Source organism: Malaya genurostris, chromosome 3, assembly GCF_030247185.1.
Source record: "Malaya genurostris strain Urasoe2022 chromosome 3, Malgen_1.1, whole genome shotgun sequence".
Lineage (NCBI taxonomy): Eukaryota > Metazoa > Arthropoda > Insecta > Diptera > Culicidae > Malaya > Malaya genurostris.
In genome coordinates, this window is record NC_080572.1 from 175,290,389 (window position 1) to 175,305,098 (window position 14,710).

The following is a 14,710-nucleotide window of genomic DNA, read 5'->3' on the forward strand; positions in this document are numbered from 1 at the left end:
CGAGCCTGTTTATTTATTCTCTGTGATCAAACTAACTCTAAAGTGTCAAAAATCCATGTGCACGCTTAAAAATAGCTACTCAAAAATCAGTAAGATCCCACTCTACTACAGAAAAAGTGAAAAAAGAGTTACGCTAACTCCTTAATTACTCAAATTTGAGTTCTTCCATTGAAAGCGATGTTTGGGTAAAATCTACTCATTTACTGAGTAATGCTTTATTTGTACATGTGCCAAAAAAGAGTAATTGACACTCAAATTTTGAGTAAAATTTTATTTCTATTAAATTATTGATTAAATTAAATTTAATTAATTGTAGCATTTACCCTAAATATAAGTACAGTATGTATAACTCAAGACGAACCGCAAATTGTGTTATTGCTACTAATAGTTTACTGTTTTATCTCTGGACGCTGTGAGACCTCCCTCCGTAAATTTGCAGCGAATTCACTTATTTTTTAGTGATTCCTGCCAAGGAAAATTACGACTAAAAAAACATTGGATTTGTTATTCACGATAAGTAATGATCTTCAAGATGAGTAACGTTTCAGGCTTTTAAATCTTTGGTATAGTGAATCACACTCGGAGCACACGAAAGGTTGGTCTGATTTCCAACTGGTATTCATGCCACAACCTTTTTAATATGGCTCGAAAACCCTTAAAACGTACTCTTTATTCTAGATTTCAAAATTATTTCTTAATCTTTACCTCGCAATTTCCTCGCCGTTGTAGCGTCAATTTCAATATTTTCGGCATTGTATTATTGCAGCCATAGAAATTTCCCCAAAATTACCAACAAAGTTAACCACAGATACGTAATTTGAGCAACAGAAAATAGGGAATGATATCACAAAATTTTTCGTTCGTTTTTTCGACGGTTCGCTGAAATAGTATTCTAAAATTCGATACGTAAAACTCAAATTTAGAGTAAAAATTACTCATAATAATCACGAGCAACTACTCAAATTTTGTAACTTTTTCTGAGCGTGTGGGACTGATATGTGAGTATGGGTAGTGCAGCTATTTTTAAAATTATTTGTTCAAAATTTCGCAGAATTACATTAGTGTGTACCGTATTTGCCTCAAATTCAAGTACGTGGATAAAACTGCTCGACTAACGCTATCCTCTTTCAGACAAGCTTTCGAGCAGTAACGTTTCATAACGAGCTTAAAGCACAACTCGCACGCGAAGCGTAAGCTCAAAAGCTGCCCTGCAATAATCGAAACTTTTGGGATAATCATACGAAGGTAAATACAGTGGTGGACAAAAATTGAATCTTCTGGGTTGATATGATATATTGTAATGAGTTTGGTTTTACACAAGCTAACTTGAGAATAATTTTATAGAATGTTTCTCACAATCATTGGATTATTCCCATTATATGAGGAGGATAACAACGCCCAGACAGCTCGACATTTCATGTTTCGTCATTTTTACCGCAAAATTGTAAAATATGTTCGTAGTGTATCGTCTCCATTTTACTTCAAACATTTGTGCCAAACATGCCCTAGTTATTGCCGAATTTAAACTGTCAACAGCCGGCAGTTCAAATCGCGCTTCTGAACCATAAACATGTGCCGCCTCTGGGCGTTCGTCTTCGTCACGCTTTATGGCGTCGAAAGTATAGCAATCGTAAATGGTCAATCGTCGGACGGCGGAAGTCAACCAGGTTTAGATTATCAGAAATTGCTGGCAAAACTGGAAATTTTGGACACCAAGTGAGTTTAGCCTATGTAAGACAACGTTTTGTTTTAATGAGAATTATTCGATTGTTTTTTTTTAAGAATTACTCGAGTAGAAACTGCATCACGAGAACAGTTTTCACTGCTTGAATCAAAACTGGATAAAATCTTCAAACAAGTTGAAAATATCAGCTGGTCGGTGCAGTCTGTGCAGACGGACGTGGAATTTGTTAGAAAGGAAATTCAACAATTCAAAAACTATTCACGCGAGCAATTAAACGCGCTAACGGGTAGTGTGGCCATCATTCAGTCGTTGCTAGTCGAAGGTCGTCGCCAAAAAGACGAACTGCGTCCTGTGAGGGGTGAATCATCATTGCAACGAGTTGAAACACAACCGAAGCAATTTCTACCGACAGAGCTGAAAGTTTACGACAGTTGCGATGTGGCTCCAACGAATAGATCACAAATTGAGAAACTTCAACCGGAAGCAGGCTTTGGCGAAGCTTTTTTGGTACTATGCGATCAGGAGTATGAAACGGGAGGATGGGTGGTGATACAGAATCGCTTCAATGGCTCGGTGGATTTCTATCGTGGCTGGAAAGCGTATAGGAACGGGTTCGGAAATTTGAACGGAGAGTTCTGGCTCGGGTTGGACAAATTGCACGCGTTGACTTACTCTGCTCCCCACGAATTGCATGTGCAGTTGGAAGATTTTGAAAACCGCACTGTGGTAGCGAAATATTCCGGATTCGCAGTTGGAAATGAGCATCAATCTTATGCTATTACGAAACTGGGTGACTACAGCGGCACGGCCGGAGATGGACTGAACTATCACCGGGAAACTAAGTTCTCGACCATGGATATGAACAACGATTTGCCGGGAAACAATGGAGCTGTTGATTGGACTGGTGCTTGGTGGTACCGGCGCGGTCATCACAGGTAAAAATGATTGAAAAAATAGTTGAATTTGTTTTAAGAGATCTTTTTCATAGTAATCTAAATGGACAATACCTGAGAGGAGCAGTGGATTACACCAAATTCCACGGAAAAGGTATGACGTGGAATCCGTTCAGAGGCTACGATTATTCTTTGAAGCGATCTCGAATGATGATAAGGCGGGTTCTCCGTAATGAACTCTAGGATATACTGTTTTCTATATCCATAGCTATTGGATTTATAATGTATTTGAGTGATATTTTCTGATAAATAGCTCTAGAATATAATTGCAAAATGATAAACGATAGTTACATGATAAATCTTGAGTACCGGTAGCATTACCTAACATATAACACAAACTCAGCCTCGTGCAAAAATTCGATAATTGCAACTTAGTTTTAAAAAAGTTGACAAAAAACATAAAATGCAAGATCCGAAAGATTTATACATTCCAAAATCTGTGTCTGGTTCTCGTACTCTATGATTTGGTCCGGGGTTTGAATGCAGAAATACATGAACGGAGGTTTCAAACCTCCAAAGTTACTTAAACTTATCCGATTTTGCATTTAGCCATTGAACAGCTAAAATTGTGAGCTAAAATTAATATTGCATGCAAGGTCCAGAACAAGTGCCCATGAACGATTACTTGGCTTTGGGTTTAAAATTTTCATTCTCGTTGTATGAATATTTTTCACCTTCTTTGGAATATCTAACTGTAAAGCACTCGAATGAAGTTCGTTGATTTCATTGATGAGTTTGAAAGAAAAACTAGTTTCGTTCGACTTGAGTCAACTAATTATCATTAGAGGCCTATAACAAGAGTGACGACATCTCATCCGTAATGTTGGCAACAATTCAAAACATTTAATCCGAAATATTGGCAGTGTCATTAGCTTTATACTAGGACAGGACCTGACAATTGTTAATCGACTTTTAGGACCAATTTCGGACCAGCTCGTGATTGGTTGAAATTGACATAAGCAAGTACAAGTTGTTGAAATCAAGATTACTGCAGGGTGGTAGAAAAAGTGTTGTCAGTATCGTCGGTAACAATGTAGATTGATATTGGATATTTTATTTTTCGGGTCATCTTTTCAAAATTATTAATTTCAATAAGATTTAAGTTAAATTTGTTTTTAAATCCTGTCAATGCGGAAAGTATACGAGTAAATTTAACAATCACTGGATGATACAAGGAGAAAGCCTGAAATCACGAAGTGTAATATGGACGAGAATATTGATTATGTTGGTTGAGAATAGCACCGAATCTTTCGATACATCTGTATGTTATTATTTTTCTCAAATAGAATATGTTGAATATTTTAGTTAATTAAGCTGCAAAAATTAATTACCCAAAATTGAGTGTTTTAGAAAAAAATTATTAAGCAGTTTCAACTAAACGTTTTCTTCAAAACAAACATCTGATCAAAATGAATCCAGAGCTATATTTTTGACCGATATAACATTTGTCTAAGTGTTTTCAAATGATAAATAATTGCATGTTATAAGAGGAGAAAGTTTTCAGAATGAATAATTATCTCTATTGGCAACAGTGATCGCGAGGCATTTATAATTTACAGCAGGGAGAAACCGGAATAAGAAGAGAAATATTTTTCTGGAAAAAGAAGCCAGTTGTCTGGTCCTGTCCTAGGCTTTATATTGCTATTGACAGGTCGTTTGCTCGTTTGGAACTGAAAGCTGTCATTCCAAACGAACGGCTGTCGTCACTTTGGTTATACGCACTCCAATTATCATAATATACACTGAAATTAAAAAACACGTAGAAGTTATTTGAAAAAATATATAATATTTTTCCATGTAGCTTTTCATATAACTTCTATGTGCAAGTCACTAAGACACACTGTTATGTGAAAGACTAATAAAAGTTACTGGTAATTCCAATGATGTTTAAGTGGAATGGCAATGAATGTTATTAGAGTTGGTCGTACATTTTACGTGTTATACCTATAAGAATTACTGATGTGATATATTTTTAACTTTCTTTGAAGCTGGTTTACATTTTTAAAATTAGAATTTTAGAAACTAATTATAAGCAGAAGCAGTAAAAATACTAAACATTTCTGGTGGAAATGCTTATTATCTATCATATGTCCAAAATAATTGTAAGTCGTCTCGTAATACCAATCGGCATTGCTCTGAATCAAATACAGCTTGAAGTCGTCGTTGGCAAACGCTATCCTAAAATAGTCAACCAATATTCTGGAATTGTCAGGAGATTCAGTTGAATATTTTTTCTTACATTTTTATCGATTATACCTTCTAATATAGCCAGGGACAGGCAAATTTGAATAAGCAAGCAACTAGTCGTTCAAACTCACAATTTCGAAACTGTAAATAACTTTACTATTTTTTCACATGTGAAAAGCTCATACCATTTTTTGATCTGATCAGATTAAATTCATTGATCCGGATGACCTGCGCTTCTGCTACTTCTGCATATGTAAGTCAAGCTAAACAGCATGAATCAGCAGCATAAAACATGTAGTAGGATTATTATTATTATTATTATTATTAGTATTATTATTATTATTATTATTATTATTATTATTATTATTATTATTATTATTATTATTATTATTATTATTATTATTATTATTATTATTATTATTATTATTATTATTATTATTATTATTATTATTGTTATTATTATTATTATTATTATTATTATTATTATTATTATTATTATTATTGTTATTATTATTATTATTATTATTATTATTATTATTATTATTATTATTATTATTATTATTATTATTATTATTATTATTATTATTATTATTATTAATATTATTATTATTTGTATTATTATTATTATTATTATTATTATTATTATTATTATTATTATTATTATTATTATTATTATTATTATTATTATTACTATTATTATTATTGTTGGCATCACTACACCACTGGCACGGTATTACTGTACTACCGGATGTGAAAATTCAAATAAATTTTTCAATACATTAACATCATTTTATTCTGTCACTGTCTTTTACCAATATCACACACCTGTAGCAGACATCCGTAACCGTTTCGTTTCCTTTATAGTGTGTACGAAATAGAACAAAGCACGCATCGTTCGTATTGTGTTTTGTTCTTTCATGTTGCACGTACCGGTGTTCTATTGTCTTCTATACGGCATTTTGAAAGCTTTGACACTCATCGCCCTGTAACTGCAGAACCAGAAGTTGGATCCGGATGAAATTTCACAGTAGCTTTTGAGACAATGTGAGCTTCAATTTAAACTAAGCTTTTTGAAAATCGGTTCAAGCATCGCTTAGAAATCGAAGTGAATCCTTTTTTTTTGAGATTTTCTTCACTACGTTCGGCGATTCCGAAATAGGAAAAGGGGGAACCAGTAGTACCGATCTGTTTTTTGACCATCGTTCGTGAAAAAATACTAATGTACACTAAGGTCTATTTTAATGCGGTCTTTTTTATGCGTTTTTTATGAGACTTTTTTTATGCAAATTTTCAGAGTTATGGGTTTTTTTTATGCGAATTTTCAGAAATATGCGGTTTCCCTTCTGCGGTTTTTTTTATGCGTAGTTTCAGAGTTATGCGGTTTTCTTTTTATGCGAAATTTCAGAGTTATGCGTTTTTTTATGCGAATTTTCATAGATATGCGGTTTTTTTATGTGGTTTTTTTAAGCGGTACGTAAACTCGCATAAAAAAGTCTTCAGTGTAAATGGTAATTTTCCACTTATCACGCTTTAGTTCCGGAACCAGAAGTCAGTTTCATAACTCTCTCTCAAACACACATACACACACATGCAGAGAGAGAGAGAGAGAGAGAGAGAGAGAGAGAGAGATTCGCTCAGTTCGTCGAGCTGAGTCAAGTGGTAGATGACATTCGGCCCTCCGGGCCTCGGTTAAAAAGTTAATTTTCACAGTGATTGCATAGCCTGTGTGAGAAAGGCAAAATCCACTGATTTTAATAAACTATGGCTTTTTTGATAGGTAATACAACGCTAGATTTTTAAAATTTTTGGATTTTGGAATCTATTTTGGTTATGAGGTCAATTGAGACAGTAAAAAACTGTCAAAAAACTGCAAATTTTGAAATAAAATATTTTCTAACTCAAGAAGTAAACAATGGATCAAGTAACGAAAACAATGGCGTTTGGACTGATAAAAAGACCTTTCATCTTTTTTTTTTGTTTCAATTATAGAGGCTTTAACATCTTAGGTCATTCGCCTCTTCGGACCAGAAAATCTTTCTGACCCTATGTGCGGGGTTGGGTATCGAACCCAGGCGGGCTGCGTGAAAGGCATCGACTATCCCATCACGCTATACCCGTCCCCGACCTTTCATCTGTTTCATAAGTAATATACAATAGCTCCACCTACATATGGTGTTAATAGATAAACTTTTTAACTGGTTCAAAGGAAAAATACCATTTATCAATAAAACAATTTCAAAACCTTTACAACGCCACGAACAAAGTTTTTAAAAACGGTTTTGAAATGCAAGAGTTATAAAAAATGAAGAGAAAAGCGAAAGTTTGCTATGTTTAAGGACTTGTTTTACAAAATAAAATTATTTCATAGAAAAATTTACCAAATTCAAATATTGTTTTAAAGGCTTCTTCGCGATAGGATTTGAAATAAAACTGTACCGTTTATTTGAAAATATAACAAAATTGAGTAATTTTAGACCGATTTCAATTTTGGGGTAAAAATGCACCTCAAAGAGTGTTTACGTACAGAAAAAGTCACGAGAGCATTCTAGGCAGTGTAGGTGATTGCCGACAGAAGCTGCTATATTGCTATCTATATTGTATACAACATTTTCAATCCGGTAGAAGATGCTACAAGAACTCGAGTCTCTCAATGCATGAACCGTGAGAGAATTTTGCTACATTTCTTCGCTCCATTTCATACTCAGAGTATTTCACGCCCTTAAAAAAAATTTACAGTCTGATAATGATCGATGCTGTGTGGAATTTCCCAAGAGAGAATCGCAAGTTGACAATTACCGCAGAAAATCGAGTCTATGATTCAACTTGATGATTTCCATACTAGGTTGCAATATTTCAAAACCCTTGTGTGGAGCATTCACATACATTTTCATAGACATAACTTATACAAAGGTTATATGCACATAGTTAGAATAAACGGCAATAGTAATGTATGTAATGATTCTATTGCAATTATCAACTGCCTGTATAGAATCGGATCGCGAAACGATAATAAGCGACCGTTTGTTGCTTCAGAGAAGATCCCCACAGCAGCGTGCTAACCTTTGATTCTCAGAAATGTCATCGAGAGAAATTCGCTCTCGCACTGGTGTCGATTCTATGTTAAATGAACCATGCCGGTTTTTTGTTGTTGCTATGATTTCCGTCTCTCTTTGATGGCACTAATTCAATCGTTGAAGAGTTGCCAGTGAACGTTCTTTGATACGATAAATGCCATCCTTGATGCTAGGGTTAGGTTCAAGGCTCAACATTTACCCTAGGAGACAAGGTTGGTTAAACCAATGTCGTAAAAACATAGGTAATATGTGTATATTTATTTCCTTTATTTAGAGTTTCGTATGTGACTTAAAATTAATTTTGGCTGATAATTTTTGACTGTTGCAATTTTTTTCGAGTATAGTCCTCAATGCTTGTTACCTTCAGGAATCATCTGTGTTCTAATGATTAAAACAAAATTTCGATTTTTCATTTATTTTTAAAGCAAACATAATGTACATCTCACTCATAGACCAACAGTTTCAGTTGACTTGTAAGAGACGCGCTACGAAAGCACATTTGACCTAGGACTTTTCTGAGATAACAAAAATCATTCTTATTGAATCTGTCTTGTTTGAACTGCACAGTAGTGACAGCAGGGAAAAAAGTCCCGACTAGACGGAATAATAAATCACTTGTTTGGCTACTTGAACAGTTTTTATCAGAACATTCCAGCGCTAAATTCACCAAGTAACGACACTCTTCGCCTAGTGACTCTCACTCGTTTTATCCTAAGCATTGAGCAAAATCCAAAACGTTGAATTCTATGTTAAAAACGATAGGTGATGAAACACAGGGGAATCCCAAAATATGCACGCCTCCACAATTCTTTGAAAGCATTCTTTATGACTTCAGCTGCTTTTATGCTTTTCTCAAAGTGAATCAAATCAAATCGTGATATTATATGTTCCAATGTTTCATAAGGCACACAGCGTTAGCTCCAAGATGCCGAGGGCAAACACCTCTGTCTTGTACTTTATGAATTGCTAGCGAAGTTTAGTGAAAGTTATTTCTCAACTAAGTACAGTGATAACATTCGAAAATACAAATCGCATCGCGAAACTAAATCTTAAAGCAAATCGGCAGAAATAGATTGTCCTACCCCAGACAGGAGTAGCTTAATTAGTTGCTCGTTATCAGAATAATTTCTTTATTAACACATGGATCAATAAGTCCCGAGACTAACAATGGAAACAACATTTTTTTGCAAAATTTTTTTTTATTCATCAACATAATCACCTTTTAGGGTGATACAATTGTTCCAACGTTTTCCAATTCTTCAAAACCATGTTTATAAAAAAAATTATCTTTCGCTTCAAAATAAGCTTCAGTTTCAGCGATGACCTCCTCATTTGAGCCAAATCTTTTTCCCTGGAGCATTTTTTAAGATCAGCAAAGAGCCAGTAGTCACTGGGGGCTAAATCTGGCGAGTATGGGGGGTTGGGAAGCAGATCAAAGCCCAATTCGTTCAATTTCGCCATTGTTTTCATCGACTTGTGGCAGAGTGCATTGTCTTGATGAAAAAGGATTTTTTTCTCTGCATGTGCGGTCGTTTTTTTGCGTTTTCCTCCTTCAAACGCACCAGTAAGTCAATATAATAACCACTGTTGATCGATTTACCTTTTTCGAGGTAGTCAATGAAAATCACGCCATGCGTATCCCAAAAAACTGACGCCATGACTTTGCCAGCTGACTGCTGCGTTTTCGGACGCTTCGGACGGCTTTCGCCAGCTGTGCGCCACTCAGATGACTGCCGCTTCGACTCTGGAGTGTAGTGATGTATCCATGTTTCGTCCATGGTCACGTAACGACGCAAGAAATCTTTTTTGTTGCGAGTAGATAGCGATAAACTGCTTTCTGAATCATCGACTCGTTGCTGTTTTTGTTCCATCGAAAGCAATCGCGGCACACACTTGGAAAAAAACCTTTTTCATGCTCAATTTTTCATGAAGGATAGTAAATACACTTCCATATGATATCTGTGTCATCTCAGCAATCTCACGGAGCTTCACTTTACGATCTTTCATTATAATTTTTGTCACTTCACTCACATTTTCCGGTTTAACGGCTTCCACAGGTCTACCCGAGCGTTCCGCGTCATTTGTGTCGGTACGACCACGTTTAAACTCGGCGAACCACCGACAAATCGTTGCTTTTGATGGACAAGAGTCCGGATAACATTTTTCAATCCATTGTTTCGCTTGCACGTTGTTTTTATCCATTAAAAAACAATGTTTTATCAAAACACGAAACTCGGTTTTTTCCATTTTTTAAACAAACTACAAAACGACTTTACTCCAACCTCGATAACTCAGCTGTTCCTGGTCGGATCGACTTAAAATTTTGACCCGTTTCAAGCAAAGGTTAGTACTCTAGAAAGACGTGGTAACTGGTTTACTACGAGCGCCATCATCATGCTTTAGTCTCGGGACTTATTGATCCATGTGTTATGAGAAAGGCAAAAAGGGACATTTTACTTAGCAAAAAAAAATTTACCGGTGACATAAAACCACATATAACCCAATTCATAAGAACGTAATTCGTAAAGTGATTGAGTTTTATAAGAATGATTTAAATATGTATTAAATAAACATACCCCATCGTTTAAGCACTTGCTTAAATTTACATGTTTTAGCATTTAAAGACATATTAGAATAACAAAAACGGACTACTAAGCATTTTTATTGATTTTGCAATTCTTAAAGGGTTATAAAACACAACCCAATTCAGGCGACATTGTTGTATGGACCAAATGACATCCAAGACACACAGGAAGGCATGATACAGTAGCTAGTAAACACGTAGTTATTTTTACTTGTTCTTCTTACTACCTGTTTTATGCAAGAAACGAATCTCGCATTCATCGTAACAAAAACACATTTCCGAGTAAAAAACTCGAAGCGGAGATGATGCATAAAAACTTTCATCAATGGTAACGTGTCCCATTCAACCTTTCCGCACATCTGACACTTGGAAGTCCCATTGACTCTGTGACTATTTTCGATTTCAATTCTATTGCTGTACGTGCAATTGCATCCGATGTACAATTACTCCTGAGAAGCACTTATATACCAATTTGAAAATGATTATCTTGTTCCTTGAATGACAGTAGAAGCAAATCTCTTCTTGCAGTGCGATTAGGACAAAACGGATAGCCGCAAATAAAACTTCCGTTTCCGGATACTTGTCAGCATCCATTAAATGGTTTAGCAGTTGTAGCAGTCCCTTAAAAGGAAATAGTTTCGACATGGATTACGTTTTACTTCAGTAGTAATCAACTGTTCATCAGTGATCTGTAAAGACAGTCACAGCGTTTCTGTGTTTGCGCTTTAGATTTGAATCAGCTCCAGAGGGAAGCTTTTTCATGGATGGAATTAGAAAGCAACAAAAAAAAAAACGTCGAATCCAGCATTTAGCGTCTTAGAATTGCAATTTGTAATACACACATTATTGCTAACTTTCATTCGGAATCATATTATGTAAAAGATTTTTATATTGAGCAATTTGAACAAGTTGAAATGATTACCTGTAAACATGGAACGTAAAACTAACACTGAGACTTCGTGTGATAATGGTTTAAAGGGGTCGTCGTTCTGACAAAGAAAGTATCTTTGGTCACTAGTTTTTGGCTTCATTTCAATCATACACGGCCTTTAAATTAGCACGGTTTGAATGATTAGTCTCTTCTGACAGCATTTTATTTAATTGTTCTAGTGAAACTTGACCTTGAGCTTGAGCGACCACCACTGGTTGCTACTCCATTACTGATCGGTATTAGCTAAAATTGTGCAGGGAATGCCTAGATCATTCGACCTGGGACTGGCAAATCATCCTTCAATGTACAGCTTCTGGTAACCCCAGAGTTCTTTGATCAGTACCGGTGCCGGCCAGGCCCGAACGTAGATCGAGTAAGGAATGGAAAGGGATGTTAGTTCAACACTTGTTATTGCTAAAGGCCTTATATACTACCGCATACTCCACAAGTTTTAAGGGAGAAGGATATTTGTTAGTAAATATTACAGTAATAGTAGTATTCGCGCGCGACTCAGTATGTTCCGGTTTCAAGATGCTCGGATGCACCACCAAACTCACAGACTTCCCGAGTGAACGTTTCAGCAATATCCGAAACTGAAGTCCCGGGATGTATTGATTCATATTACTTATCCGTGGATACTGAAGGAAAATTCGAAATACTATCGCGTAACGAATAAAAATTTTCTTATTTTTTCTCAATTGAGTTACCTGCTACAAAATAAGCGAGAGAAAAGGGTTAAACAAAATAGTTGATTCATTGTATTCACGTATATATTATATCAAATCATTTTAAATCACCAAACAAAGTTCAACAGATTTCACGCGCGTCTTGATTGTTTATTATTTCCACTTTATAATTTTAATTACTTATATATGGGTATATACATATGGGTTGATCTGGGTAGCCGGCTACCGATAAAAACTATTAATTTATCAAACAAACAAATATTTTCCTACTATTTATTCAATATACCGATCCATCTGTGTAAAAGTTGAATTTTATCATTGAATTTATAATCTTGAAAAACAAAAAATAACATGGAAGAAGAAATAATACCAAATAAAAGTTTTCTCCAAAGCTATCCGGAAATAGATAAGTTATATGAAGTGGACTGAAGAGATAATTTAGTAAAATAGAGTAATCTGATGTGAAACGTTGAAAAAATTTGATAACCGTCGCCTTTTACGAGATAGAAGCAGGAACGGAGTGGATCTATTCTTGGTTTCAGTTTTTTCCACCGGATTCCACACGGCATCTAGGCTGATCCGGCGAAAGATAATAAGTACTATGAATCTCCTAGTGGAATCCAGCCCCCTTGTTTAATTGTTCTAGTGAAATTTAAGCTGATACTAATTTATTCTAGGATTCTGGGATTATCATTACCTAGGAATTATCAATAATCTTCTGATAAGTAGAGTCACCATATTATTATGAAAATTACTCGCAATCGAATCTACGAATTGTTATAAAATCAGATGCAATATTTTCGCTTCAGCTCTAAGAAACAATAACACTGAATAATTAGTTTTAAAATTAAGGCTTTCAATAAGTAATATGCATACCAGATGTGAGAATGTGTTGTACTATTTTTCTCTAATTTGATAACATTGCTCCGAAAGAATAGGGTGAAATAGTCCTGATCACTACAAACTTTATAGAATTATCAATCTTGAAGACAAAAATCGATTTAAATACGCCCATCAGAACTACATTAATGACCAATTCCGAAATAGCACGGTGAAGTGTGTAAAAAATTTTAAAAAAACTACAAGTATCAGCCCCATGGGGTTGTTCGAGCCATTGATGTGGAACAAGGCAACCAAAATTTCTAATGCTCTACAATCAAACAATTCAATCAATCGTCACACTTTTGAATCCGCAATTGCACGAGAGTCTGCTTAGATTGATCTTGATTAGAAATCAACACCGAACATTGTTTGTTTTATAGCCGACGAAATCGCACCAATATCCCAAATGTATGCAATTATATCTTTGTACATACTTGCGATACGATTTTGATATTTAAGCTTCTCCTCGCCAAGCTTGTGTTCAAGTTTTGTATGCAAGCAGTTATTTTTATAGCGTTAAGTTTCTCTACCATTCTGCGACTAACTTTTCCTCGTTATCAAGCGAGTTCATCTTATATAAATTAGTAAATAATCTTAAGCACTTAAAATTTACCCAGGGAAGTTGTCAATTTCTCAGGCGAAACGACATAACATGGAATTTCATTCGAGCTTGCATAACACAAGATCAGAGCATACCAATTAAAGCTTCAAATCATTTTATGGCGCTTTTTGTCTTGCTATCTAGCAACAACCTACCTCTAGCATGCTACGCGTAGGACTGAAACGTTAGCTATAATTTCGCTTCTATTTCTATAAATAAAAGCGAAATTATAGCTAACGTTTTCGCGTTCTTCCAACAGCTTAGCTTTTGTATCTATTGACTAATCAGAGAGATGCTTTCTCTTTGATATATCGCTTACTCCTTCAAACCCGTCGTCTATGACAGGGAAATACATCTTCTATTATGGTTTGAATTTTGAAAACTCATCACCTTGTTATTTCAAAATTGAAACTCGGAATCGGATAAAACTCATTGTAAACCATTTCATCAGATTCGAATTTCTTAGAGACATTGTAGTGTGTTCCATTTAAAATTTTAATTACCTTGCGGCATCGAAAACCGAATACCGGTAAATCTGAAATAAGTTTATTTGGTAGTCAACTCTCAAAATCTGTGAACCCGATAAACCCGATAAATTTATGTAAAATGTTTACACTAATCACCCTGTGTCTACTGAATCGGAAGTCGGATCTGATTAAAAAACAAGCAGTTTATATAGGACCTTAAGACCTTTGTAATATGAGACATCGGCATTAAATCTCTAACACTATCCAGATCACATGCACCTAACAAAAACCCATAAAAATCACCCCGATACGAAAACCTAGAAACATGTCATGAAAACCCAGAAACCCACTTGAAATATAAACTTCACCTACATGAAGCAATTAAAGTGTCAGCACTTACTTCGACTCAACGAAAACACCGCGACCATACGACAACAATAAATAAGGAAGCGTCAGCGTCACGTTTCAAATCGTTATGTCACCCAAAAAATAAAAACAGCTATGTCATTTCCCTTTTCTTCACGTCCCACACCTCTCTCAATCAAGTACCATACGACATGACCTAGAATAACAGTAACCCAGGAAAACACACTGACTCGAACCGACACTCACGAGAGTTTAACCTGACTACTCTCACCCTCCCCTTTCTGTATCGCACTCG

General features: G+C 35.3%; 1 protein-coding gene across 1 annotated transcript; it reads left to right on the top strand.

Annotated features, from left to right (window-relative positions):
- Window positions 1-1,570: 1,570 nt before the first annotated feature.
- On the top strand, window positions 1,571-2,820 carry LOC131434117 (fibrinogen C domain-containing protein 1-like). Its single transcript, XM_058600761.1, has 3 exons — window positions 1,571-1,716; window positions 1,783-2,619; window positions 2,673-2,820. Exons 1-3 carry the CDS (start codon window positions 1,571-1,573, stop codon window positions 2,818-2,820), a joined length of 1,131 nt encoding a protein of 376 aa, XP_058456744.1.
- Window positions 2,821-14,710: the final 11,890 nt, after the last annotated feature.